General features: G+C 45.2%; 1 protein-coding gene across 2 annotated transcripts in view; it reads right to left on the bottom strand.

Annotated features, from left to right (window-relative positions):
- Positions 1 to 26,755, bottom strand: part of INSC (INSC spindle orientation adaptor protein) — a 1,941,980-nt gene that overhangs the window by 66,410 nt on the left and 1,848,815 nt on the right. For both annotated transcript variants that reach the window (XM_069623742.1, XM_069623743.1), the window contains exon 10: positions 25,353 to 25,419. In XM_069623742.1, coding sequence (XP_069479843.1) covers positions 25,353 to 25,419 — 67 coding nt within the window. The remainder of the gene's footprint in view (positions 1 to 25,352; positions 25,420 to 26,755) is intronic.

The raw sequence follows: 26,755 nt of genomic DNA, 5'->3' as shown, positions 1-26,755 counted from the left end.
GGGGTTGGGGGTGATAGGGGACATGAGTGGGGGCCTGGTGGAGGCTGCCCCTGCACTGCTGGGGGGTGGAGGTGGTGGGAGACATGAGTGGGGGCCTGGTGGAGGATGCCCCTGGTGGCTGGGGGTTGGGGGTGATAGGGGACATGAGTGGGGGCCTGGTGGAGGCTGCCCCTGCACTGCTGGGGGGTGGGGGTGGTGGGAGACATGAGTGGGGGCCTGGTGGAGGGTGCCCCTGGTGGCTGGGGTGTGGGGGTGGTGGGAGACATGAGTGGGGGCCTGGTGGAGGCTGCCCCTGGTGGCTGGGGTGTGGGGGTGGTGGGAGACATGAGTGGGGGCCTGGTGGAGGCTGCCCCTGGTGGCTGGGGGATGGGGGTTGAGGGAGACATGAGTGGGGGGCCTGGTGGAGGCTGCCCCTGGTGGCTGGGGGGTGGGGGTGCAGGGGGACATGAGTGGGGGCCTGGTGGAGGCTGCCCCTGGTGGCTGGGGTGTGGGGGTGGTGGGAGACATGAGTGGGGGCCTGGTGGAGGCTTCCCCTGGTGGCTGGGGGGTGGGGGTGGGGTGGTAGACATGAGTGGGGGCCTGGTGGAGGCTGCCCCTGGTGGCTGGGGGATGGGGGTGCAGGGAGACATGAGTGGGGGCCTGGTGGAGGCTGCCCCTGGTGGCTGGGGGTGGGGGTGCAGGGGGACATGAGTGGGGGCCTGGTGGAGGCTGCCCCTGCACTGCTGGGGGGTGGGGGTGGTGGGAGACATGAGTGGGGGCCTGGTGGAGGCTGCCCCTGGTGGCTGGGGGATGGGGGTGCAGGGAGACATGAGTGGGGGCCTGGTGGAGGCTGCCCCTGGTGGCTGGGGGGTGGGGGTGCAGGGGGACATGAGTGGGGGCCTGGTGGAGGCTGCCCCTGGTGGCTGGGGTGTGGGGGTGGTGGGAGACATGAGTGGGGGCCTGGTGGAGGCTTCCCCTGGTGGCTGGGGGGTGGGGGTGGGGTGGTAGACATGAGTGGGGGCCTGGTGGAGGCTGCCCCTGGTGGCTGGGGGATGGGGGTGCAGGGGGACATGAGCAGGTGTGCAGGGTAGTCCCCTGTTTTGTGGGCTGCCTGCAGGGGAGCGTGGAGGGTGTACAGGGAACACCTGTGAGGACCCACCCAGCCTAATCGCGTGTGTAACTTCCCACGCACCCCTGTAATACACGTACCAAGCCAAATAGCGTGTGAGAATTCCCGCGCATACCTGAAATACACGTACCCTGCTGAAGTCGCGTGTAAAACTTCCCGCGCACCCCTGAAATGCATGCGCCCAGACTATTCGCGTGTGGAACTTCCCGCGCACCCCTGAAATATACGCGCCCAGGCTATTCGCGAGTGGGACTTCCCGCGCACCCCTGAAATACACGTAGCACGCTGGGAGACATGAGTGGGGGCCTGGTGGAGGGTGCCCCTGCACTGCTGGGGGGTGGGAAGGGTGGTAGACATGGGTGGGGGCCTGGTGGAGGCTTCCCCTGGTGGCTGGGGGGTGGGGGTGGTGGGAGACATGAGTGGGGGCCTGGTGGAGGCTGCCCCTGGTGGCTGGGGGGTGGGGGTGCAGGGGGACATGAGTGGGGGCCTGGTGGAGGCTGCCCCTGGTGGCTGGGGTGTGGGGGTGGTGGGAGACATGAGTGGGGGCCTGGTGGAGGGTGCCCCTGCACTGCTGGGGGGTGGGGGTGGGGTGGTAGACATGGGTGGGGGCCTGGTGGAGGCTGCCCCTGGTGGCTGGGGGGTGGGGGTGGTGGTAGACATGGGTGGGGGCCTGGTGGAGGCTGCCCCTAGTGGCTGGGGGGTGGGGGTGGTGGTAGACATGAGCAGGTGTGCAGGGTAGTCCCCTGTTTTGTGGGCTGCCTGCAGGGGCCATGGAGGGTGTACAGGGAACACCTGTGAGGACCCACCCAGCCTAATCGCGTGTGTAACTTCCCACGCACCCCTGTAATACACGTACCCAGCCAAATCGCGTGTGATAATTCCCGCACACCCCTGTAATACACGTACCTGGCCAAATCGCGTGTGATAATTCCAGCGCACCCCTGTAATACACGTACCCAGCCAAATCGCGTGTAAAACTTCCTGTGTACCCCTGTAATACACCTACCCAGCCAAATCGCGTGTGATAATTCCCGCGTACCCCTGTAATACACGTGCCCTGGCTAATCGCGTGTTGAACTTCCCGCGTACCCCTGTAATACACGTACCCTGGCTAATCGCGTGTAAAACTTCACGCGTACCCCTCTAATACACGTACCCTGGCCAATCGCGTGTTAAACTTCCCGCGTACCCCTGTAATACACGTACCCTGGCTAATCGCGTGTAAAACTTCCCGCGTACCCCGTTCCTTGTTTGGCAGCCCTGTAAACTGGTCCAGGGTTAGCGCAGCCCTTTGCGATGATTTAGCGATTTTGATGGCTTTTCCTTGCGCGAGGGCGTTCTTGGGGGCGTTACTGGCGCTGCTGCAGGGTCGCTGCGATACTCTGCGCCACGGCTGGTTTGGGAGCCTAAAATCCATGAATACGCTGTGCGCGGAAATCGGTTTTAGCGCACGTGCCTGGCGCAGACAATCGCACGCGGACACTCTGCGCCAGCCGCTTGCGACACTTTTCTGCGAAATTCTATGAATTACCCTGTAAATATCTTCATGTAACACTTGCAGAACTACACGCACTGCTTCAGAAATCATTCATTAACTTTAAGAAGTCTGACTGCTATAATTTGCTTCATGTCATCTTGACTTTGTAATTGATGTTTTATGTTCTCTTCTTTTGACTATGTTAAGTAATTCTACTTGGCTGTAATCCAATTGGTGGACTGAGGAGTTGATTACTTGTGTCAGCATCATTTCTCATCTGTATAAATGTGATAGTTACTATTCTTTCCCAAGTCACATTGACTGTTTAATTGGAATTCCAGATGTATTGATGTCTATCGATTATGGTAAGTGATTTAATTTGTATTTCAGATGTCTTTATGTCTATCCAAAATGGGAAGTGATTTCATTGGTGTACAATGTTTTTGATTCAACTATTTAGAATTGATCCACTTGTGACCCTCCAGGTTCTACGCATGTCTGTTTTTCTAAATAATTCTTCAATGGAATTTAGGGCATCTTAATGCAATGAATTTAGATAATTTGAGCATATTTGGAATGATATTTAATAGACAGTAACATACAACTTTTCCATGGCAAGAGGCTTGGGCAGGTGAGCTTGTGTCTAAACAGATACAACATACTGTACTGCATTAAGATTCCGTACAGCACAGAGAATGGGGACATTATGGTGCTTTGACGTCCGTGATATCATGTGCTCGCATGCGACATCATCGGCTGTATATATTCCTGGCGTTTTCAATACTAGCGGTTACCATGCAGAACGCTGCTTAAGATCCAACAGGATCACAGGTTTAACAAACCTGATCTCCACACAGGTATTGATTACTTTGATTTTCCTCTGCTTTTGTCCATATGGTGGCATTGTAAATTTTTGGTTTAATATAGGGTCTGGGAATTTTGTCAGTGACAACTGGTGAAAACTTCATTTGTTTCCTATTGTTCTACTCCAATAGGTATGTTATCCATCATGAAATGTGTCCTGCCCAATAGAGAGAGTCATCTAAATGCTGCTTTTGATATTTATCCAGCATATGATATGATAGGATGTGATATGGCATTTATAACATGCCTATACACAAGTGTTTCAAGGTGCGAAAACTATGTTCCTCATCAATCGGTATGGTTTCTCCTTCTTTTGAGAATTTCACAAGATTTCTTAGAACCCGACAGTCTGTTTATTATTTAGACTATGGGTCTGATCACGACTTTGGCGGTAACGCCGGCGGTATTAGCCCTACCGCCGAACTCCCCGGCGCTAATAGCGCCAGATCACGAGTTTGGCGGTAATGTAATTCCCCATTCCCCATTGAGCGCATTCGGGAATGCCCCATTCCCCATTGGGCTCAATGGGGAAAATTTGCCCTCTTACCGCCGGCAGATTTCCCGCCGGTGGTAATAGTGCAAATTTTCTGCGGATTTCCCCGCAGCTCAGAGCTGGGGTGAAATCCGCCGAAGTCCTGATTTGGCGGACCCTTAAATCCGGCGGTAATAGTGCTACTGCCGGATTTAAGGGTTACCGCTAAAGTCGTGATCAGGCCCTATATCTATATCGGTATATCAGTGTTCATTTCTTTTTAGATGTTTTATGGCATCCTTCAAAGATTCGGGATGTCCTGTGATCATTTGATGTTTGGTGCAGTGATTATCCTTTTAGTTACCATTTGGTAAGACGCTTTGACAACATATTTTGGGAGCTCTGTGCACCGAGTGTGTTGTGTGATTATTCTGGGTGCATCTTCTGTAAATTAGATGGTTGTAGTTAGGGTGGTCATCATCATTCTTGTGATAAAACATTTTTTCTGGTCCCCCATCCCGTTGGTGGCAGTTATAGATTCGCAGTTTTGGGTGATTTGGAAATGTGGAGATTGCATCTTGTATGCTTTGCGCACACATGCTTTGAACCCTGTGAGGGAATCTTGTGCCCTTTCTGGGTTATATTGGGTTTGCATCACACTTATATTAATCAACTACAGAACTGTAATGGTTTTAACACTTTTAATCAGTTTGTAGCTAACAACACATTTCTCTTTCGTGTCTCTCTTTTATAATTTACGTATTGTGAATGTTTGTGTCTGAAATTGAACACTTTGTGACAATGTTTTCGGGGGTTCAATTGCCTTCCTTTTGTTTATTACTTTGTGATCTGTAACATGGACTTGGCTTTGTTTCACTGTTAATGGTCTACTAACAAATTGTTGTGGTCAGTAATTGACCACATGAACGTAACAGCCTTGAGGAAGACCTTAATTGGTTGAAACATGTGTCGGCTTTGTTTTCTCACTAAATATTACACATAGAACCACGTTTTTTCTCATTGAGTGAACTTCTACTTGTGTCACGTTGATCGTAATTAACTTTACTCAATTAATACCTGTTACAGTAGTAACTGTTTATCTTTAAGTGAATTGAACACATTGTGGTCCAAACACACAGCTTCCACAAAGGACTACAAAGAAAGGCTCACAGATACTATTTTTGTGGGGGTCCAATTTGAAGCTTGATCTTTGATGATGCGGTGGAGATATGATTCATGGAATGTTTATGCGATTGCACCATTATAAAACACTTCCATGAATCAGGCCCATACTATCGATTGTGTCTGGCTTGATCAATCAAAAGGACGGCAAATGTCCCCCTCTAGAACCCTGAAATTCACTTGAACTCCAGTAGCTGATGAAAAGGCAAGTTTTTTAATGTCTGGCAAACAAGTGTTTTCATGAACTTTTGGAGTTTGCAAAGGTCTGGATGGCTACAATTCATTGCTACACATGTGTTTGGCTGGGCTCTTCAACTAGGCAGCCCCACTGGCAATTCTTCAAGAATGCAGTTGTTTTGGCTACTTTATTTTTTACAGGATTGACATACATTGCTTAATGTTTAACTAAGCCTACACTCCAAGGCAGTCTGTACCATGTTCTCTGCTCCCCTCTGCCTCTTTCCATTTGCTGCTGCCTCTTTTATACTGTCCTCTAAAGGCAACTGCCTGTGCATGTGTATGTGTATGACACATGGATGTGACATGATTTATTGTTTATGAGGAGAGGTAAAATGAACCGTAGGTTAGTATTAGTTTTGCTCGTCGTTCTTTTGGCAATTCAAATTAAATGTATGAATACAGAATTATATTTACAGTAAACAAAATATGTGAATGTGGCCATGTCATCTTGCCACAGAAAACAACACTAACCTTGTTCCATGCATCATACAATATTGAGCAATGCAATATTTTTAACAACGCAAGCAAGGTTCTACACGCCAAGCATTACAAAACTGCCCAAGAAACACAGGTGATCATGTTCTTAACTCCGAATGGGCAAAGCAAGGAGTAGGGTGATTTTGGTAAGCTTTACTACTCCGGGAAATGTTTTTTTTTCCATTTCATGGCGAAGTGGAGGCACGAAGCACAAATAACGTTTCTGCTTTCATTCATTCTCCTGTTTAATGCCAGCATGAATTTAAAATCTAGCATTAAACCACTGGATTCTATGTTAAAATCAGGGAGATTCTATGAGAATCCATTTTAAATGTTGATTTAAACGTTGTCTGCGAAGAATACGTTTTTACAAAATTAAGCGAAAAAGCAAGGATTAAAATTTATTTCACTTGCTTGTATTCTTTACTTTTGCAAAAGTTGAGGACTGCATGGTGGGGACCCAACAGCCCTTACGTACTAATGTTGGAGGTTCCTTGCATGCAGTTTGCACTTCCTATAAACTGACCCCCATACTGTGTATTGTGGGTTTAAAATGACAATGGTATCTTCCAGTGCTATGAGTGTACACTTTTATTTAAGAAGTAACACAAACAGCAAAACGGGGATGTATTCAGATCTAAGGCTTTGCAGAAGCAACATCACTTCCAGGGCGATTCATCTTTGAATTGCTTCTATATTACAGTATTGATTGTGTCTAGACACAGGAAACCTTTTGACAGCACATGGATAACACTCGAAATCACAGTTCGCAAGCCTCAGTGTGAAGCTGATGCGAGCCTCCAGAGAAGAAGAAAAGTGAAAACCTCACTGCATTTTTTTCACAAACAAGCTTGTTAATCAGGCACCTTTTAAGGTGATATGAGTGAATATATCGCCGCCACGTGACCTGAATAATCCACAAACCCAAGAAATACAGACTGTCTGTTTCTCCGATTGTCGTCCATCTAATGCAAGTGAATGGAAGGGATGGTGTCCACTTACCGCAGCATCCTTGTCACGGGCTCCCCTGCACCTGCTGTCCCATCTGCAGCTTGCCCCCTGCACGAATGCTTTTTGTTTTCGCTTTTTTTCACTTCAGAGGGCAGACCCCCATTTTTTAACGTCACCATGAACTGCCCGTGAAAGGTGTGGTAAAATGACCAGACAGCAATTCGGAAAGGGAATCAATGATCGGCATTCGATCTAATTGCATTTATATTCAAATGAAAGTGTGCTTCGTTCTTCCTCACTCTTATTTTGGCCTATTGAAGGCAGGTTATCTAAACGAATATGTGTTCTGTAAGATTGAAAGTTCCAATTGCTTATTGAACTGGTTCTATGTGATTTTACCGAGCAACATTTTTTCGATGGATTTTTTTGACCGAAAATCCATTGAAAAAAATCCCCAACTTTTGTATTTATTTTATTTGGGAGGGACCCTCTCATGACCCTCCGTTTACCTATGTTTTAAACACCCCCAAAGCCCTCCAGACCCGTTTTAACCCCTTACCATTTATATATTTATTTTTTTAAACTGTTTTTGAATGGATTTTTTTCAGTAAAAAATCCATCTACATTTTTTTTTCTCTGTCATATCACTGGATACCATTGTACTGCACCATCACTTAGCAACGCAGAATGGAAAAGGAAATGCGGAGTACACCTGGAGACACGTGACAAGCACAGTAAGGGGCAATAAGATGCAAGCCTAAGTAGCCCCAAACAAACACTCCTGCTATTTAAGGGAATACCCAGTGCAGTGCACTGAAGTGCAAGTTTCAACTTCTTCCTGCACTTTTATTTTTAAAAGAAAGCATTCCGGAAAGGTTTCTTTTTTAAATCAAAGTATAGGAACCGTACAATCTAAATTTTTTTTAAAAAAGTAGAGAACGGCTCCCACCCGCTTCAACCACTCACACAAAGACATAACACAGGTGAGATTTCAAGTGAAAGAACACAAAAAACTAGCCATTAGGACTTAATACATACCGAAAATGTGGGTATGAACAAATGCAGACCATGAATATGCCCTTCTCTGCATATGAGCAGTGCCCTCTGTACTGCAGTCATCTCTGTTCACCTTTTGTAATATTCACATTCCTAGACTCTAACACAGGTAGAGCGTCCCTGTGTTTGCTGTTCTGTCCTGGTTCATGACTTTCCCCATGCAAGCTTTGACCCCACAGCTCCACAAGTAGACACATCTTGAAGTGCTCACTTTAGGGAGCTACATTCTCGATGGCAGGTGTCACATCATGTAACTCCACACTCCCGAGCGAGTAGTCTCAAGCACATACCAATGTGATCTCAACCGGCTCAATCTGAGTATCCGACTGTCTCATGAGAGCCATTGCATTCCGGCTCGCTAAAGAAGATACAATATTAACTAAGATTTTAGAATGGAACGAGGTATATATCGAACCCGTTTATGAGGAGTCCAAGACTGATGCCCAGCTCTCATGTCATATCAGGACTCACAGTAATGATTTCTCAACAGCCTACACCTCCTTTTGTCATTAATTCTGGTCAAGCATGTGACTTGACCCATGAAGGGGTGTCTGCGGGAAACCAGACATTCTATGGTAGACACAGCCACAGGCCCAGCCTATGAGGACACAATTGCAAGGTGGCTTCTCCCTGAAGGAATCAGAATAACCTGACTGCATGGACCGTATTGGTATCCATATTTCTGGTAATACCAATCACAGAGCTGTGTCTTTGCTGAATGGAAGACGTGCATTGCATCCGAGCATCTTGCACTGCAATCTCAATTCTCAATGGCACCAATATCTTTCAGGACCCCTATGTCTTCTACAGGCCAGTGTAGACTCCAGAAATGTTGCCCAGAATCAACTGCTGACGCCACTGGGATACCAATAATTTGTATTACATAACCATGACAGGCCATGTTCCGCAAAGCAGAGCATGTGTAGGCACGGGGCTGAATGTTTGTCAATTTTTGAATTTGGAGCATTTGACCCTTACAGAGAGGATATATACAAACACACCCATGATATATCAGACGTCTCAAAGATGTGCAGTAGTGGGAAACCGTCACATTGCTCCTTGCCATAGATATCCATTGTACCATACTTACAATCAGGATCAATCCCCTGCAACTAACTAGGCATGGTTTGGCTATAACCCTAGTCCAGAAGCTCGTACATTATTGCATTCAAGCTTTAAAGCCTACGTTATTTTTCAGTGTGACACATTTGTGATCAGATAAGTAGATTACAGACTTACACTGAGCCACGGAACCAATTAACCTTTGCAGTTGAACATAACACTTAGTGTCTTTAGCTCATATTGCCCTAGAGACGTGTTCTCCCTGTTTTACACTATTGAGATTCTCAGTGCATCTAATCTATACAAAGTATTTAATCCTACCTCTTCTTGGCTATCCCTTTATTGTCCGTAATAAAATGATTCCCTTTACCATGAGGCATTTCACTGCTGGGGCTTTGTGAGAAAGGACAATCTGGAAGGGGTCTCTTTACCAAAGTCAGATAATTACATAGCCTTTATTTTAGTTTAGTTTCTGCAACCAAAACCTGATAACCTCAAACTTCAGAGTAGGGTATGACGACAACCTTGCCACCTACTCTCTCACCTCTATCACCCCCACACCAACTCCATACAGATTGACTCTCTATGCACAAACAATTCCTGTAGAAACCTTTACTACTAATCTTCAAATCATTTCATGTGCCTGCCCTCTGAACATGACCGCTTCTGAATCCAACTGCGCCTCAACTCACTTCTAATTCTCAAGCACCAATCTCAACATGTCCATGCTCTCCCAACTCATGCATCTGATTGCTTCTGCATGTTCATCCCCCAGCAGTGTAACTCCCCATCGTCACATCCTAAATCAAAAGCAACAAAGGTATTCAGTCTTTCAAGGCAACTCTTCACACCCTTAATACAATTGTTGTGTGTATATGCATATATTACAGTGTCCATGATATTGACCATGTAGTTATGGTTAATTTGTCTTTCCCATATGAAGAGCAGTGTTGCGAGGATTATAACTTAGGCGCTGTTCAATGAATCTACATGAAACTTTGCAAAAAAAGTATAGGCCCGACTGTGAATGATTTCCCAAAGATTTGTATGGATTCGTCAAGGTGGGGCAAACTTATAGGGGGTCGAAAACTTGAAATCCAGATAGACTTAAATGGGAAAATGTTTTGCTTGTGGCTACAGCCCGAACTCTGGAATGATTTGCATCAAAGTTGCAGGCAGAGGGGCAGCCTGGTCCTGCAAGCCTGCTTTTGCATATTTGGTGTAAATCCGTCCAGTAGATTTGACAGAAATTAACCAAAATGTAAGTTAAAATACATTTTTGATTTTCCTCCCGGTCATAGTACACAGCCGCTGATTGTTCAATTGAGAAACCTCAGGGGGGTCAAACGTTTTTAAACTGTTGCCATGTTGAATGAATAAACATAGTCTGCTGTCTGCAGATCCCTTGGTATAAAAACATCTAGAAAAATACATTTCTGTTCATGTTGAGGATGAAAGAGTGCCTGTGAGGGTGGGGGAGATAAGAAAGAATATATGTGGTATCTATTTATTTTAATTTTTGTTTAGCGGTGTGCTACCCAGGGAATCTCAGAGCATCCTACATGGTTCAAATATTGAAAAGGTGGGAGTTAAAAAAGAAGTTACAAAATGTTTTCAGGAAAGGATAGGAAGATAAGGATAGAAAAGTGACAGCAGTGGAGGAGGGAAGGGTTATGTTCGGGGAAACAGTTATGTTTTGAGGATCTTTCTGAAAGTGGTGATGGAGGATGCGGTGTGTATGTGGAGTGGTAGGGTGTATCGTGCCCTGTGGGTAAATGCTTGTGTGCATGTCAGTTTGCAGAGTGGCATGTGTAGAAGGTGTTGGCTGGATTGTCTGGTATTTGTGCCGGTGATGGGTTTGAGTTTGTCATGAAGATAAGATGAAGTTTAGAGGTGGATGCCTTTGAAAACAATACAGAGTCCTTTGAAGGCAATTCTCTGGGCTACTGGGGTATGGGAAGCCAGAGTTGGGCAAGAGCAGGGGTGGTTTGTGAATGTTTGGGTAGGTGGAGGATGAGTCTGACTGTTGTGTTTTGTAGGGATTGCAAGTGGGGGAAATGGTGTTGTTGGAGAGTCCATTGAGGAGTGTATTTCCATAGTCCAGATTATGGGTAATCAGTGCTTGGACTGCAGTGTGGAAGTGGTCAGGAGGAAAGATATTTTGCATAGGTTTAGTTGCAGATTGCATGTTTTGGTGGCAGCGTCTATGTGGTGTGTGAAGGAAAGGTGGGGCTCTATGGTGAAGCCAAATGATTTAACATGTGTGGAGAGGGATATGTGTGGGTTGTCCATGGCAAGTTCTTGGATCAAGGATTTGAGGTCTGGCATGTGCCTTGGGGGCAGATGAGGAGGTATTCTGTTTTGGAAGGTTTGAGTTTGAGGAAGTGGGTGGCCATCCTGTTAATGATGGTGGAAAGACCAGTTTAAGTTTGTGGAGATTTGAAGGTGAGGAAATTTGGAAGTATGTTTGTGTGTCATCTGCATATTGGTGGACATGTGCGTTGTGTTTACTAAGGGTCTTTCAAAGTGATCCAACATACAGGTCGAAGAGGAGAGGTGATAGGGAGGAGCCCCATATGTGGGTCTGATCAATAAGGGGACATGGGGACAAAGTGTGTCCTATAAGTGAGAAAAGAGGCGAACCAGTCGCGTGCCATGCCAGAGAGATTCATCCTTTGGGCTAGGATTTCTTGTATAATTGTGTACCCATTGGCGTCTTCTAAGTGTATATCATTGTAAATATGAATTCAAAGTAGATTTGTATGGCCACATTTGGATTTAAGGAATATTAAGTAGGCATTTGTTATGTTTGCTGCTAACCATTTTTTCATGTTGTTACAATTAAACCAACCACTACATTTGCATGGCAATTTAAGTTGTGTTGTTGAATTTATAAGGACTAGAGAATTTGGTCTCTGTTTGGTTTGAATGTTCTCCATTGTTTTGTTCGTTCTTAAGACCTGATATACTTTGTTTGTACTACTTGTCTTTTTAAAGGTTTTCTTTTTTGGGGTACAGTGTACATATCCAGATGTGGCATGTATAGTGCATGCAGTTGTATTCTAGAATGCAAGGCATGTCAGTATTGACTTTGTATACATCAAACTTTATTAAGAATAGATCTGTGAGTGTACAAAGAGGTGAACTCTGCCCTTCCCCTCACCAATACTGCAAAGGTGAGAGATGTTACTCCCTGAGACAGTCTTTCCACCCTTATTCCCGACTGGTACAGCAGGGCTTGAGGACAATGTGGGCCGAAGATGACAAAATCATTAACGCCAACATTGTAACAGTAAAAGAGCATGCATTGGACACAAAGCATACATGCACTCCACATGAAGAACAGGCACAATAGGTAATAGATGCATTAAGACACGAAGAATATTAACATAGCATCCATAAGACATGGAGGATATTAACATGACCAATGTATACAGTAAATGAAGCATGAACAATATGCAAATATAACTAGCTAACATGGAAACAAGAGTATTATTGGGCCGCCTTCTTCTTAAAGATGGAAGCCACAGTATGTCTCGTAGATAGCAAAGACCTCAAGGCTTCCACGAAAAGCTCAAAAGGCTGAATCCACAAAAACACATATCCGTGCAGAGCGCAGACAGTAGCTGGCAAAAAACACCAAGGATAGAGGAAATAAGGGAGGATGAGGAAGATTACAAGACAGCAACACTCTTTGGGTCTTCTACCTCTTCACTTACCACCTTAAATTCTGTTTAATTAAGGAATTGTTTTCTGCATCTAAACTCAGGTATAGTTAGATGTTTTATTGTCGTGATAATCTGTGTGAGAATTGTAATAAGTAAATACATTCATTTGTATAATTTCTCAACTTTTGGGGGTAATCAGTTAATTCAATATTGGTCCTTGTGTGTGCTTTGCTGCTTCAGAACTGCCAAGTAGTAAGGGATATCTGTTGTAGATAACCTACCTCAAAATATTCACTAAAACAAACTCATGATTCAATAGAGCTCAATGGTGAGTTCATGTTTGTGTTATCTCTTTATAAGCATCATCCAAGATCGGACCCAAAAATCTATTTCCCCATTATGGTGATGGACGTGGACAGTAAGATCTTTGTGTCCATCATCCTAATACATCTTATAGAGGGGGCTAAGAGTGTGGGAAGGCTCTGATAGTTTCAACAGGCTTCCGTAAGGAGCAGGGTACAATACTAAATGGGCTAGGTAAGAGGTTTGCAGGATCTTGCTTTGTTTGGTTCAAATGATTCCATCTATGTAGCTTCAGTTTGATCTTACAGCAGCATTTTTCATGGTCAATCATCAGAGGTTGTGGTATAACTTTGCTTATAGAGAATTCCATCCGCCATGCTAAATATACACGTAGGTCTGAACAATAACACTAACATCCAAGTCTGATTGAATATGGAGGGTGGCCTATCTAGGAAGATTAAGACCACTATAGGTTTGAGACAGGGGTGCACTTTAGCCCCTGTGCTTTCAACCTATATGTGTGAGATGCAGAGGATTTTTTGATAATGGAGGCTTTTGCTCCCTCAGATTGGCGGGGAAAAATTACATCTGTATGACATATGCCAACGATTTCATCTTGTTCAATCGCACTCCCAATGGTCTGCAAAAACTGATTGCATCATTCTCAGCGTGTGCAAGAGAGAACGCCCTTTGCATAAACCCCAAAAAACCAAAGATCCTTAGACTGACAAAATCTAAAAGACAGACAAAATTTACATGGTTTTTGAATAACTCCACGGTAAAGCTCTGTCTTAATATGATCTATTTAGGGTTTGTAGTTCTCGACCAACCAAATAAAGCCTACATAAAGGAATTTGTGAAGTGTAAGGCTTTGATATTGGCAGGTCAACTGCATAAAATTGATAAAACGTTTGTAAAATGTTCCCCCACAACCGGTAATTTGATTTCACAAGGGTAAGGTGGTGCAGAAATTGTTATATGGACTCAAGGCACTGCACCCTTGGGTGGGTACCTACTTACAATGGGTTGATTCACTAATATGGTGTAAGGTGTTGGGCCTACCCAATAGCATTCCTTTATCAATGATTAGCTATGGACTGTGCCTGAAATTCCGAACGGTTTGATTCTAATGGAGTATCCTCTCCCTGTATTGTAGAATTTTAGATCCCTCAAAAACTTCACATGAGGAATTTTATAATTCTTTGATGGGTAAGATTAATATCAGTGTAACTCTAATTGAGGAAACCAGTAGCCAATTACTTAATAAACTGGGATTGAAGCATGAAAATCAATTGGCAAATCCCTCTAAAGTAAAACATCGACTCTACCTCCACGATTGGGTTCAGATGGCGGAAATATTGCATGGTTATCCCTCACTTGAACAACTACAAAATAAGCATACATAATAAGATTATTATATATATCCCTCTTTTTAGGTAAGAAATGATTAGCTGCATTTCCGACTTCATATCCATCCTACTAGGCAGATTTTGGCCTGTAAAGAAATCATTTAGAGGGAGGATGCTTACTGTACATTTTGTATCGTGAAAACAGAAATTGAAATATTGCAGCATTTATATTTATTTTGTAAAGCGTTGCTCTTGATGAGAAGCCTACATTTTGAGAAAACAATTGCACGGCTAAAGACCACTGATAGTGAGAAAGTTTGCTTAAGATTATGGAGTGGCTTTCCACCTTCTGTGGTGGTGGCTGTGGGTTTTTTTTTTAGTTCTATAATATTGGGAACCGAAATATAACAAATCTTAAAGTGATCTGGGTTCCCTCCTTCACTGTTCTAAATCTGTGATTTTATCGTATGTATTTATTTATTTTTTCTTTCGCTTTTTTATTTTTGTAAAAGTTGTATTTAAAATGGTGAATTTAATTGTGATTTGTTTCATTCTCTTTTTTTAAATGTTTATTTTGGAGGTGGCAAAACGTTGAAATGTAATTTAACCAAATAGCAATAAATACATTTAAAAAAAAGGAAGACAGAGCATCAAGTCCAGTCCGAAACTTGGTGGTAAACAGGTAAGAACCCCTTTTTAAAATATGTTTAAGGCTGTATGTGTGTATTATGTGTGTGTGCCAGATATGTATGTACGTAATATATGTATTTATATATGTCTGCATGAATTTGAATGTAGTTTATGTATGTGTGAGTGAACATGTCGTGTGTATGAATGTTTTGGGTGCTTGTGTGGGGACTGCAGCGTGAATGGTCTTGGTGCACGTGTTAGTACATGTGAGAACCTGTGCTGTGGGTGACTGTTGGGTGAATAAGTATGGATGTGATTATTTGTGCACATGCTGGGGGAGGGGCAAGGGGCACTGGTGCATTTACATTTTCTTAAATTGGCATTGCATGTTTTACTGGCATTTTTGGCTAAACCAACTTGATCAGTGTTCTTACATGAAGGAGGGGTGCAGGGTTTCAATGGGACATACCTCCTGGGCATTTTAGTTACTTTGGCATGGTGGCATTTTACCTGCAATAAAGACACAGTGGCCCTCATTCCGAGTATGGTGGTAGTCATAGCGCTATTTGCGACATGACTGCCTCCCATACCGGTACCGACTCCGGTTTGGTGAAATGGGGACTTACCGGTCCAGTCCGACCTTGGCGGGACCGGTAAATCCCCATTCACCAAACCATTCCCCATTCCCATTTGAGCCCCCATAGGGCTCACAGGAATGGGGAGGGCGCAAATAACGGGCCGGCTTATGTGAAGCCCGTTATTTGCGCCCAGGTCCCTTAAAGGGTCCTGTCCTTAACACCTGGTCAGACCAGGCGTTAAGGAAGGGACCTGCTAAAGGGCGGTAAGGGATTACCGGCACTGGTCTCCTTACAGGTGCCCGGTATCCCTTACCACCCTACTCAGGTTATGTGCGGACGGGGGTATGTGCAGCTAGCAAGGAAATGGTGTTTTGTTACGGTGGCATGGCTTTTTTTACTGGTTTTAAAGCCCATACCAAAGTCAACATAATGATTGTTCTTACATGATGGGTGTGATAATGGAGAGTGTTCAAGCAGGGAAAACAAAAAAAAAGGACGTTTTCTTACTGACGCATGCCTTTTTCTTTACTGGCGTTAAGGTTAAAGTCAACATGACAAATGTTCTTAAATGGTACGGTGGGAAGCAATTGCTCAGCCAGCAATAACCTGTGTCGTGACATTTTTACAGTTCTGGCAATAATGGCAAGGCCAACAGGAGTATATTCTTATATGGTTATACTAGCATATATTGGAAGAGCCAGCATCTACTGGCTTTATTATTATTTTTTTTTGTAAAGTATTTTATTGTCATTTGCTTATAATCATACAGTTAGGCTTATCATGTAGTATGTTTTAAGCATAGCAAAATGTATTTTTCTTTTGTATAAATAACAACATTTAACAACAACGAAATAAACAATTAACCGCAACTGTCTTCAGGTTATAGCACGTATTCTCCATTCTTCGGTATGGGCGGAGGGCATAGATGACTAGTAGTTCAGATATTGGGAGGTCCTGTGAGGGTTACCACTGATGTTTTGGCTGAGTATTTCATCTAGATTTTCGGAAGGGGTGTGCAAGACATGGGGGCTTGTGGTCAGCATTGAAGTGTATATCTCTCATGAGGGCCTTCCATGATTCAAAAGTGTCATGTGTATCCTCTTCTTCAACAGAGGCCCCTCCCTGCCAGGCTTTGGTTTCAGCTTCTGTCCATCTCTCCAACTCTCTGATCCAGCGTTCGTGTCTCGGGACCGCTGGCGATTTCCATGCCATTGCGATAGCTCTTTTTGCCAGGATGCAGGATATGTCAATCAATTTGACGATGTGGTTGTACTTGCTTACTCTGGGATATGTGCCTAGCAGGCACTCTTTCGGGACCCAGTTGTATCTGATTATCCCCGCATGTGCAGGTTTGCTTAACCCTGGCCCAAAATGCCATCGTCCTGCTGCATGTCCAGAACATGTGGATCAGGTCCGCTTGGTCGTTGCCACACCAGGGGCATTGTGAAGAGGCCTCTTTGTTAAAGCTGGCCACTCTCTGCGGGGTCATGTAGGTCCTATGTAGGACATTTAGTTGTATTTGCCTGAATCTGATGTTTCTGGACACTTCTTTGGGGTAAAGTAATGCTCTCTCCCACTCTTCCTCGGTCAGCATAATTTCCAAGTCCTTTTCCCACTTTTCCTTCAGAGCTGCGCTTCTGGGGTTGGGTTTGTCCATCAGTCGGTTCTACAGCCGGGCCACCGGTTTCCAGCCATCTGTGAGGTTGTGCAGCTCCTGTAGGAGAGGGTCTGGGGTGGGTTCCTCGGGTCAATCGTTCCATTTCTTTTTGGCAATCTGTTTGACTTGTTGGTACCACAAAAACTGGCCACTCGGGAGTCCCACCAGTGCTTGTAGCGATTCGAAGTCCCTTAATTTGCCGTCCTCAAACATGTCATCCCATGTGCAATCCCGACTCTTTCCCAGCTTCTCATCACTGGGAGATCTGTCCTAGTCTTGCACGCGTCTGCCAGTATTGGGGTGTTGGGCGAATAGGGGTACATCAAAGAGCAGGTTTTGGACCATATCTGCCTGCCTCCTTTTGTAATCATGGGGGCGTCTTGCGTTTGGACCATTGAGTTCCATAGTATTTCCCTAGGGAACAGCGAGGAGGGTGTTTGTCACAGTAATTCCATCTCTGCGATTGTTTCGTCTGGGAGCCATCTCGTCACGTGGCTGAGCTGCACCACCAAGTAGTACATCTGGAGATCGGGGAGTTGAATCACTTCTTCTTTGTATGGCAGTGTGAGGATTGCTAGGGGAAGTTTATGTCTGGATGGTCCCCATAGAAAGTCTTTAATTAGTACCTCGAGTTACCTGAAGAAGGGCGGTCTGATGTAATGGCAGATATTTACAAAGTAGTACAGGAATCGTGGGAGGACTATCATTTTGATAATAGATGCTCTGCCCATCATCGAGAGTGGGAGCTTTGACCAAAAGTTCATGGATTTACGCAGCCCTCTCATCACAGCTTTTGTGTTGCATTCATGCGTAAATTCTGGAGTGTGTTTCATATTAACCCCCAGGTATCGGAACATTTCAGACTGCCACTTTATCCCAATTTCAGATAGGTCATTTTCATCCTAGTCCCCGAGTCTGGCCTGTGGAAATGCACAATATTTCTGTTTGCTGAATTGGATCCCTGAGGAACGAGCGTAGTTGTCAAGAATGTCGAATGCAACCTGTGCGTTGATTTGTGGGTCTTTCAGGTACAGGATTACGTCTTCCGCATACAATGATATTATGGAGTGTTTGTTGCCCAGTTTTATACCTGCATCAAAGTACTGTTTTCTAAAGTAGATCGCTATCGGCTCGAGGCCTAGGATGTATAACATCGGTGATAGCAGGCATCCTTGCCTGGTTCCCCTCTGTATCGTCCAGGGTTTTGACATCGTGCAACCAGTTTTCACTCTGGCTACAGGCGCATTGTATAGTACCTTGACCCATCTCACAAAGCCTTCTCCGAAGCCAAATTCCATCCGAACTTCGATCAGCCACTCCCAAAATATGGAATCGAAGGCCTTGATTGCATCCAGTGAGAGTACTGCGAGGTCTTCATCTCTTGTGAGGGTTTCCGCCATGATATGTTGAAGCCTCCTCAGGTTGGCTGTGGTGTTGCGTCCTGGAACAAATCCATTCTGGTCTCCGTGGACTAGGGTTCCCACCACCTTCGCAAGTCTTTTGGCCAGTATATTAGTCAGGATCTTAATGTCGTAATTCAACATCGCTAATGGGCGATAGGAATCACAGTCGCTGGGTGGTTTGTTTGGTTTAAGCATGGGGATTATGATCATTTCCTTGATGGTGTTGGGCAGGATCCCAGTCTTGTATGCCTCCAGGAAAACCTCGTACAATATTGGGGTTAGAGTTGCTTCATAAGCCTTGTAGAATTCAGGTGTCAGGCTGTCGCTGCCGGGGGCTTTACATGTGGCAAGTGATCTGATTGCTTCCGGCATGTCTTCCGTATTTATCCTCTCATCCAGTGCCTCCCTTTGTTCGGCGGTCAGTTTCGGGAGTTCTATTTCTTCTAGGGTGGCCTTAAGCTCTTCCCTGGGTACCTGTTTGGTGTGGGTGTATAATTTGGAGTAAAAGTCTGCGAATATGTTATTGATCTCTTGTTGTGTCCGGTGTGTTCTTCCGCTTTCGTCTGTGATTTCGGTTGGGATATGTCTTGGGTGTTCCCTCTAACACAGCCAGGCCAGCAGTCTGCCTGGCTTGTCGGCTTCTTTGTGTGTCCTGACGGTGTATGTTGCAAAGTCAAACTTGGCTAGTCGTTCCCAGGCTGATCGACATTCTTCTCGGATTTCCTTCAGCTTCGCCTCCACCTCAACCGCGGCGTTGATGTTGGCTTCTAGGCGTGTTATTTCAGCTTCCTTTTCCTCTAGTTCTCTTTTTAGTCGCTTCTGAACGCCTCCCACTCCCGCTATAGCTTGTCCTCGTGTCACCACTTTCATGGCTTCCCATAGTGTGCCCCAGCCTGCCACAGTACCTTTGTTGATGTCTGTGTATTCCTCCAGTTTGGTGCCGAGATCCTCTCTGAGCTCGTGGTCGGTGAGTGCTGTGGTGGGGATTCTCCAAATTGGGATCGGTGGCCTAGGCCCCTTGAGTTTACACTGCATGAGTAGGGGCGAATGATCAGAGATCGACCTGCCTAGGTATGCTTTGGACTCTGCTAGTGGGAGTTGTTCCCTATCGATGAACAGTCTATCCTCATGTGTATTTTATGTTGGGATGAATAGTAAGAGTAACTTCTCTCTGTGGGGTGGTCTTCTCTCCAGATGTCTATCAGGTTCAAGCGCTCAATTGTGTTGTTCAGTGCTTGTGTAGCGTCGTTGTATGGTTGTTGGGGTGGCTTGGATCTGTCGGTGGCTCTGTTTCTGGCACCATTGAAGTTGCCTCTCCTTCATATGGGGTCCCTTCTCAGTGATGTGTTATCTTGGTATATAGTGTGTTGAGGTGGTTGGGTATTCCATGTTGTGGGAAGTAAGAGTTCACTAGGCATATTCTAATGTGTTCAATTGTTCCCCACATTATTAGGTACCTGCCTTCCTTGTCGGCCTCTAATCCCAATAGTTGAAATGGTAGGTTAGAGTTCACCCATGTAAAGACTCCTTGTGCTTCTTTGGAGTAAGGTGCTCCTCTTCCAAGACCTCCCCATCGTTCGGATTATTTGGACGTTGTTTCTTCCGTGAGGTGGGTCTCTTGGAGCATCGCAATCAAGACTTTCTTTCTGCGGAGATAGGATTGAATCCGATTCCTACGTAGGTACGAGCCCATCACCCTCACATTCCATGTCATCACCTTTAGTTGTGTTGCCATTTTGACGGTGCCCTGGGTTTATTATTGCGGTCCCCATCAGTATTTTGGGATGGTTTCCACTTCCAGCTGGAGGTTCTCACTTTTAGGTTCCCAAGTCTTTTTCGATTCGGGTCTTGAGGTTGTCCTATCCTGCGCCTCACTGATTTCTGTAGTTCAAAGACAGTGTAACAAACAAAACAGTTAACATAACTGGAACTGGTGCGCCCAGCGACTGCATTTTTCTTGCGGTGCTCAGGCGCTCTCGCGCCATCTGGACCCTTCGTGGGTATCGGGCACGAGCGGGGTCGTACAGGCAACTGGCCTGTGTTGGTCTGTCCGTGGGGGTTGTGCTCTGTGCTTGGTGGGAGGCCGAGCGAGGGCCGCATCTGTTTAGCAATCTTATTTTGAAAGTGATGATCGTGGTTATTGGTTGCATTTTGTATGTCGTGGGAGTGCGGGTTAGAGGGTGGACGCTCACCTCCTACGTTGCTTTGTAGTTTCACTTCAGTCTTCTAAAGGAGGAATATCTTTGCCGTCTGCCAGATTATTGTGTTCCATCCACACATTGGCGGCTGCCGGAGTCTATATGAATATCGCACAACCTTTGAAAATGACTTTCAATCTTGATGGGTAAAGTAGCATATATTTCAAATTTAGTTGTCAGAGCCTCGCTTTAATTGGCACGAAAGAGTTACTTGCCCTTTGGACATTTGGAGTGTAATCAGGGTAAATGGCGATTTTGGAGTTGTCACGTTCTATGATTCCTCCCTCCCTAGAAAATTTCAAGATAGTTTCTCTGTCCTGAAAATTAAGTATCTTGGCGATCATGGGGCGAGGATGTGAGCCTGGTGATGGTTTCTTCTGGAGGGACCTATGTGCCCTTTTTACTGTGAAGCCTTGTGTTAGTTTCTCCGCGCCTATCTCCTGTTGTAGCACAGCCTCTATGTAGGCAGTTGGGTTCGAGCCTTCAGTTCCTTCTGGTACCCCTAGTATTTTGACATTGCCCCGCCTGGCGCGTCCTTTGGCTTCCTCGGACAGTGCCTCAAGTATAGCCACTTTCTTCTCTAGGTCCGCCACTCTAGCCTTCAGATCTGTGGTGTCTTCCCTCGTTTCCTGTAGAGTTGCCTCAACATTTGTCACTCTCTGGGTTAGGTTCCGAGCATCTTGGCGCATACGTTGCATGTCAGACTTGACTTCATCGATGTTTGTGTCTATAAATGTTCGTAGTCCAGCTATAGCTTCCAGTACTTGGCTGTCTTTAGATTCCTCTTCTTTTACTTGCGATAGATTGGGAGTTGATGAGGGGGATTGAATTGGGGCCTTTGTCCTGTGCCCTGTGTCCATGGTGGATGACTTCCCCTTGCTTCTGGAGGACATGGTGTGGTTTCAGCGGATTAATGCACAGTGTAGTACGGAGGCAGTGTGCACTGGTTTTCAGTTTCGGCCCGTGTGCCGGGTTTCAGGTCTTGGCGTATGACTCTGGCCTAATTTGGTGGAGGCCTTTGCTTGTATAGGGACTAGTCTAGCTGCCCTCTGGTTTCAATGGTTCGGTGTTTCAGGTGTAACAATGACTCACCCAGCATGACTGTGCTGTGTGGAGCTCCCACTGTGAGGAACTGGTGTTCGCTTGTGGGCGCCCAGGGCGCAATTCTGTGTTTCCTGATTAATTCTGGGGGGGGGTCTCCACCGTGGGGTTGGTGCGTGCCAATGTTTTACTATGTATGACTGCCCCAGCACCTATGCCGTCTGCGTGCGCGCCCCGGAGCCCTTCTCACCTCTTGTGTGTCTGCGTTCTCTTCGCTGGGGCTGGCTGGCTCGCAGGCTGTGTGGGAGGAGATGCCTCTGTTCGCTTGTCAGGGCTAGCATGTGTTACGTGATCAACTTCCCCATAGTCCTGAAGGGTGCTTCCTTCTTCTCTGCGGTGCTCCACTTCACGGGTGGGGCTCTCGCTTGCGGTCTACCGTGGCTCCGAAGCAGACGTGTGTCTCAGTCGGTCCCTGGCGCCGGAGTCATCCTCCCGTCCTCTGGGTCAGGTGTTCGGTACCTCCTCATTTACTGGCGAGGTTGCCTGGATTCAAGTGCCGGCATGGGTCTATTCGTATTTCCCCGGCAGGATGGACTACTTTCTGGTTTCCACGGCTCCCCTTGATCTGCTGCAGATGTACGCCTCTTAAGGTGAAGGCGGTAGGCGATCCCGGCATAGAGGGCGCCGGTTTCAGGGATCGGCCACCATCTTGAATGCATTTCAGGTAGGGGGGGTCGGATCGAGTGAAATTGCTCGTCCACAGTAGTCTGATTCTTTTGCTGGTATGCTGCACCGTGACAGGCGCCGCTTCCGACACCCCCGTGACTATATTTTTAAGTTGTAGGAGTTCTTCCGACCATCGAAAAAGGATCAAGATACGGCGCCATGGCCGGAGCTCGGCGTCTATGTCTCTTCACACCATGAGCTCCAGGCCACGCCCGCTGGCTTTATTATGATATCATCACTGCACTATTACTGGTCATGCACAGAGGTGGGTGGGACATTTGGGTGTCAGGGGTCATGTACAGCCACCCTGCTTCTACTCTAGGTGAAAGATGTATGCTTTGAATAAAAAACATACTTTCACCTAGTTCAGTGCACCCCTGAAACAGCTTGATCATCATGGGCATTGGGATTTGTGCATGCTTGGTGGTCCAGTGCCCCACATGGGACCCACACATTTTTGTGTTACACCACTTAGTGTAAACCACAAAATAGAACATCAAAATATCTGAGTAACAATCCCAATCGCAGGCTAGCATGCACCTGAAAGAGATTGCAAACATTTAAGTGAATGTAAAGTGAATACACTAAACCAAGTAAGGAATAGTAAGCAATTGCTCAGCTCTGTTATGCAGCAACTAGGAACAGTTGTGGAGGACATATAAATAAATAAATGACGACATTAAAATTCTACTAAAAACAGTCGTACAAGTGACCCAACGGTAAACAAGACCATTGGTCCGATGATTACACTTGCCAACAAGTGGAGAAGAAACCTCTCGGGCCTAGTGAAAACTTGGCTCTCCAAAGTGTGTGCAAGTTGTCCTAGAGCGACCCACGTTTTGTGATCTATGCAAACCGTATCAGTAAAACAATGAAAGTGACTCTGTCTTTCTGCTCTCTGTTTTTAGTGAAAAGTGGCACAATTCATGCTTCACTGCATCGAGTCCTGAACTAGTAAAGCCCTCTTTCCCAATGTGTGCGAGAAATTCTGGGCACAAATCGTATAGGAGGCAGCTCAGGAACCAGCCAACACTCCATCATATATGAAATGTGTCTTTATTCAAGCAGCAGTTAAAGGTAAGAAACAGCAAGTAAGAGGCCCCTACAGAAGCAACCCATCAGATCCTTAATCTCTCCAGACCAACATTCTACCTCCACTCTGCATGCAGGAGATTACAGAGAGCAGGGCAAGAATGTAAAACGCATGAAAACGGCATGTTACAACTGGATAGGTATTCGTACTCTGAAGCCATCCTCTCCACTTTGCAGCATTTATTTTAGCCTATATTAGGCGAGACTAAAACACCACCACAAAAGGTATTTTACAGTTCAGATTGCAAGTACTAGATGGCAAATGTGGCCCCAGATTCTGTACAAGTGCATAATTAAAATATGCAGCCACTGCAGAAAGAACAGAATATTACGGGCTTTTGGTTAAAGACTGTCATTTTAGGGCAACATGTAAAAATAAATTATACATGTCTACATTAGTTCACATGCGAAAAAATTAAATAAACTTATGACTTAAACTGGATATCAACTTTCTGTAAATATTTAAGTACAAGACAGCAAAAACCTAAGTATTTCTACTCTAATCAGTGAAACTTCAAATGTTTACCAATCCTCTTCTTGATACAAATATTGAAACATACCGTGTTTCTTGGATAATTGCTAATTTGGTGCACATAGTTATGATTCAATTAACTGGAGGTATTCCTTTCTCTAGGCAGAATACTTTAATACACTGTTTGCTGTGATTATTATGATCCCACCTTGTTTGCTTAGAAAATTATGGATAACTGAATTGTGGTACAAATGATCCTAAACATAAATTGCTACTCTAGTTTAATGGCCTGGTTATTAACCAGTAATATGTATTCCAAGTCCTACTCTTCCTCGTCACAGTCCTACCTCCCTCGCTCCCTCCATCCGCTTTATCAGAATGGCTTGATATTAAACAGGCTGTTGGAATGGAGGGGGGGATGGAGGGATGGAGGGGTTTCAACAACCGAAAGAGAGGACGAAGACAAAACAAGCCTCATCTCTCAGTATGTTGTGGGAAGGATAGTAGGGAGAAAGTCAGATAGATGTAAGGACGGTGACGAGGACTACAGGAAAGGGGGTCATCCAAGCTGACCTTTATTCCAACAGGGAATTAATGTAGTCATATGTTTTGATCCGGCAATGAATGCCTGCCATGTAGGGATAGAAGAAATATTTGCATTTGTTGTATTCAATTGAGAAGAGTTACAGTTTAGTGATCTAAAGGGTTGGTCGAAAACATACAATAAGTAGGAAGCTGCTGCCAAGTGATACATTGCTAAAGTGTCATTTATTTAAAAACAGAGGCGCTACATTTATTCACACTCTCTTACAAGTTTAAAAAAGAGTTTAAATTATTGTGAACATTTGTTGAAACAACTTTATTATATTAAGGTGTCCCAAAAATAGCAATGTTTTGTTAATTCTATGGGCCTCGTTATAAATTTGCCGGTTTACCGTTGTTACCGGACTGGTAAACTACGAGTTCTGCTCGCGGGTGCTTTCTCGCCCACCAGGACTGGCGGGCGTACCGGCACCCGCGAGCCGAGCATGTTGGATTCACCGGCACCATTCTGAATAGTGCTCAATTGGGCTCAATGGGAATGGGGAGCATTTCATTCCGGTGGCCGTGAATGAGCAATTACTGGGTCTGGCAGGGCTGTAATGGCCTGGTAATTGCCCATTTGCAGGCGCCAGAAACATTCGCAAGTTTGGCGGCAGCCTGCCGGTTTTACCAAACTTGTAATGAGGCCCTCTGTCATTCAAATATTGAACCACTGTACTATTCAAATACAGACCTGCAGGGCATGGAAGACCAAGAGGGGGTACTGCTGCTACATGATTATAACAGATGTCCATTGCACTCACCATTTTCCTGAATTATTTCAGAGGCTGACTGGTCCAAAACTGACATGTTTGCAAGGATGGTCACTATCTGAAAAAGAAAACAATAAATAAATAAACATCTGTATTGATTATTTTTTATGTTATCAGAACGACTATAGGCTATAGGAGAAGAGGCACACATTGTGTTATTGTGTAGCTTCTCTCCCAATCATCAAGAGTGATCCAAGGACGTCATTTCACCAAAATGCCTGGGGTAGCGAAAGGGACATCACACCACCCTTGACCCAGTGATGACATCACAGAAGTCATGTAATTTGACCCCGCCCCAAGTGACATCACAGGAAGTGATGGCAAACGACCTTGAGATTTTTTAGATGCATCTAGCACCCGTATTTCCAGGTGCTCTCATTTCAGCCAGATATAAGAACCGAGGCACAGAGGGAGGCATGATTTGTCCACGATTATTCATTTGGTGGATGCCATTTTCGAGATTCGACATGGGGTCTATATGTAAATCCTACAAATTGCAGTATTTCTAACAGGGTAACCGAAATCTGTAATACAGGCTACAGCTAGTGTATGAAACATCTATAGATCATGGGACACAGAAGTACATATTATCTGTGGCGTTGCTGTGTTAAACAAGCCAAAAAAGCACTGACCTGGGAAGGCGTGCACTGCTGTTTAACCAGAAGAAAAATGCTGCACGAGCAAGGCCTGAAAATTAAATCATTGACTCGGATTTAGTATCAACAAAATTGTCTGGTTATAAATGTATGTATGATTCAGCTACCACTACGATAGAATAAACCTACTAGACTTGTCTGCGTACACAGATAAGAGTGCACCTGATAATGTTATCTTGGCTGGAGTATAAAACCTAGGAAAGGTTCTTTCAATATACCCAAGACCCTCCTCCATAGTTTATATTATCTAAGCGTAATACTGGGTGCCAGAGGACTTTAAAAAAAAAAAACACCATTTAATGTAGTATAATTTCTGCACACAAATTCATAGCACTACACAGTTATTTAAAAGTGAAAACACCCACAAGTTGCTTCTCATCTGAGGACTCACTGGCAGACTTCAAGGCGCGCACTGCAAAGCCACACTACCCCTTTGTTAGACCCAGTGGTGCCCAGTGGCATAGCACAAAATTTGGCAGCTCCCCTGTGAGTCATGCTGTGGGCCACACCCTTCCCCCCAAGATCCTTAACAAAGCACACAGCATGCCACACCCCAGGCTAGGCCGACCACCACGTGTGCAAAATGTCCATGATGATTATGCCGCTGCAGGGGCATACACTACTGCAAGTGAAAGAAGAAAATATGTTTTTAAATCAAAGCTTAAATCTTGAATGTATTATAAAGAGAAGGGGGCGGTGCCTGGTCCACAAACACACCAGCCAATATGTGATTGCGAC

This window comes from Ambystoma mexicanum, chromosome 11 (genome assembly GCF_040938575.1).
Source record: "Ambystoma mexicanum isolate Mex_15411 chromosome 11, UKY_AmexF1_1, whole genome shotgun sequence".
NCBI lineage: Eukaryota > Metazoa > Chordata > Amphibia > Caudata > Ambystomatidae > Ambystoma > Ambystoma mexicanum.
Note: the sequence above shows the minus strand (reverse complement) of the source record. Positions and strands in the feature narration are given on the sequence as shown.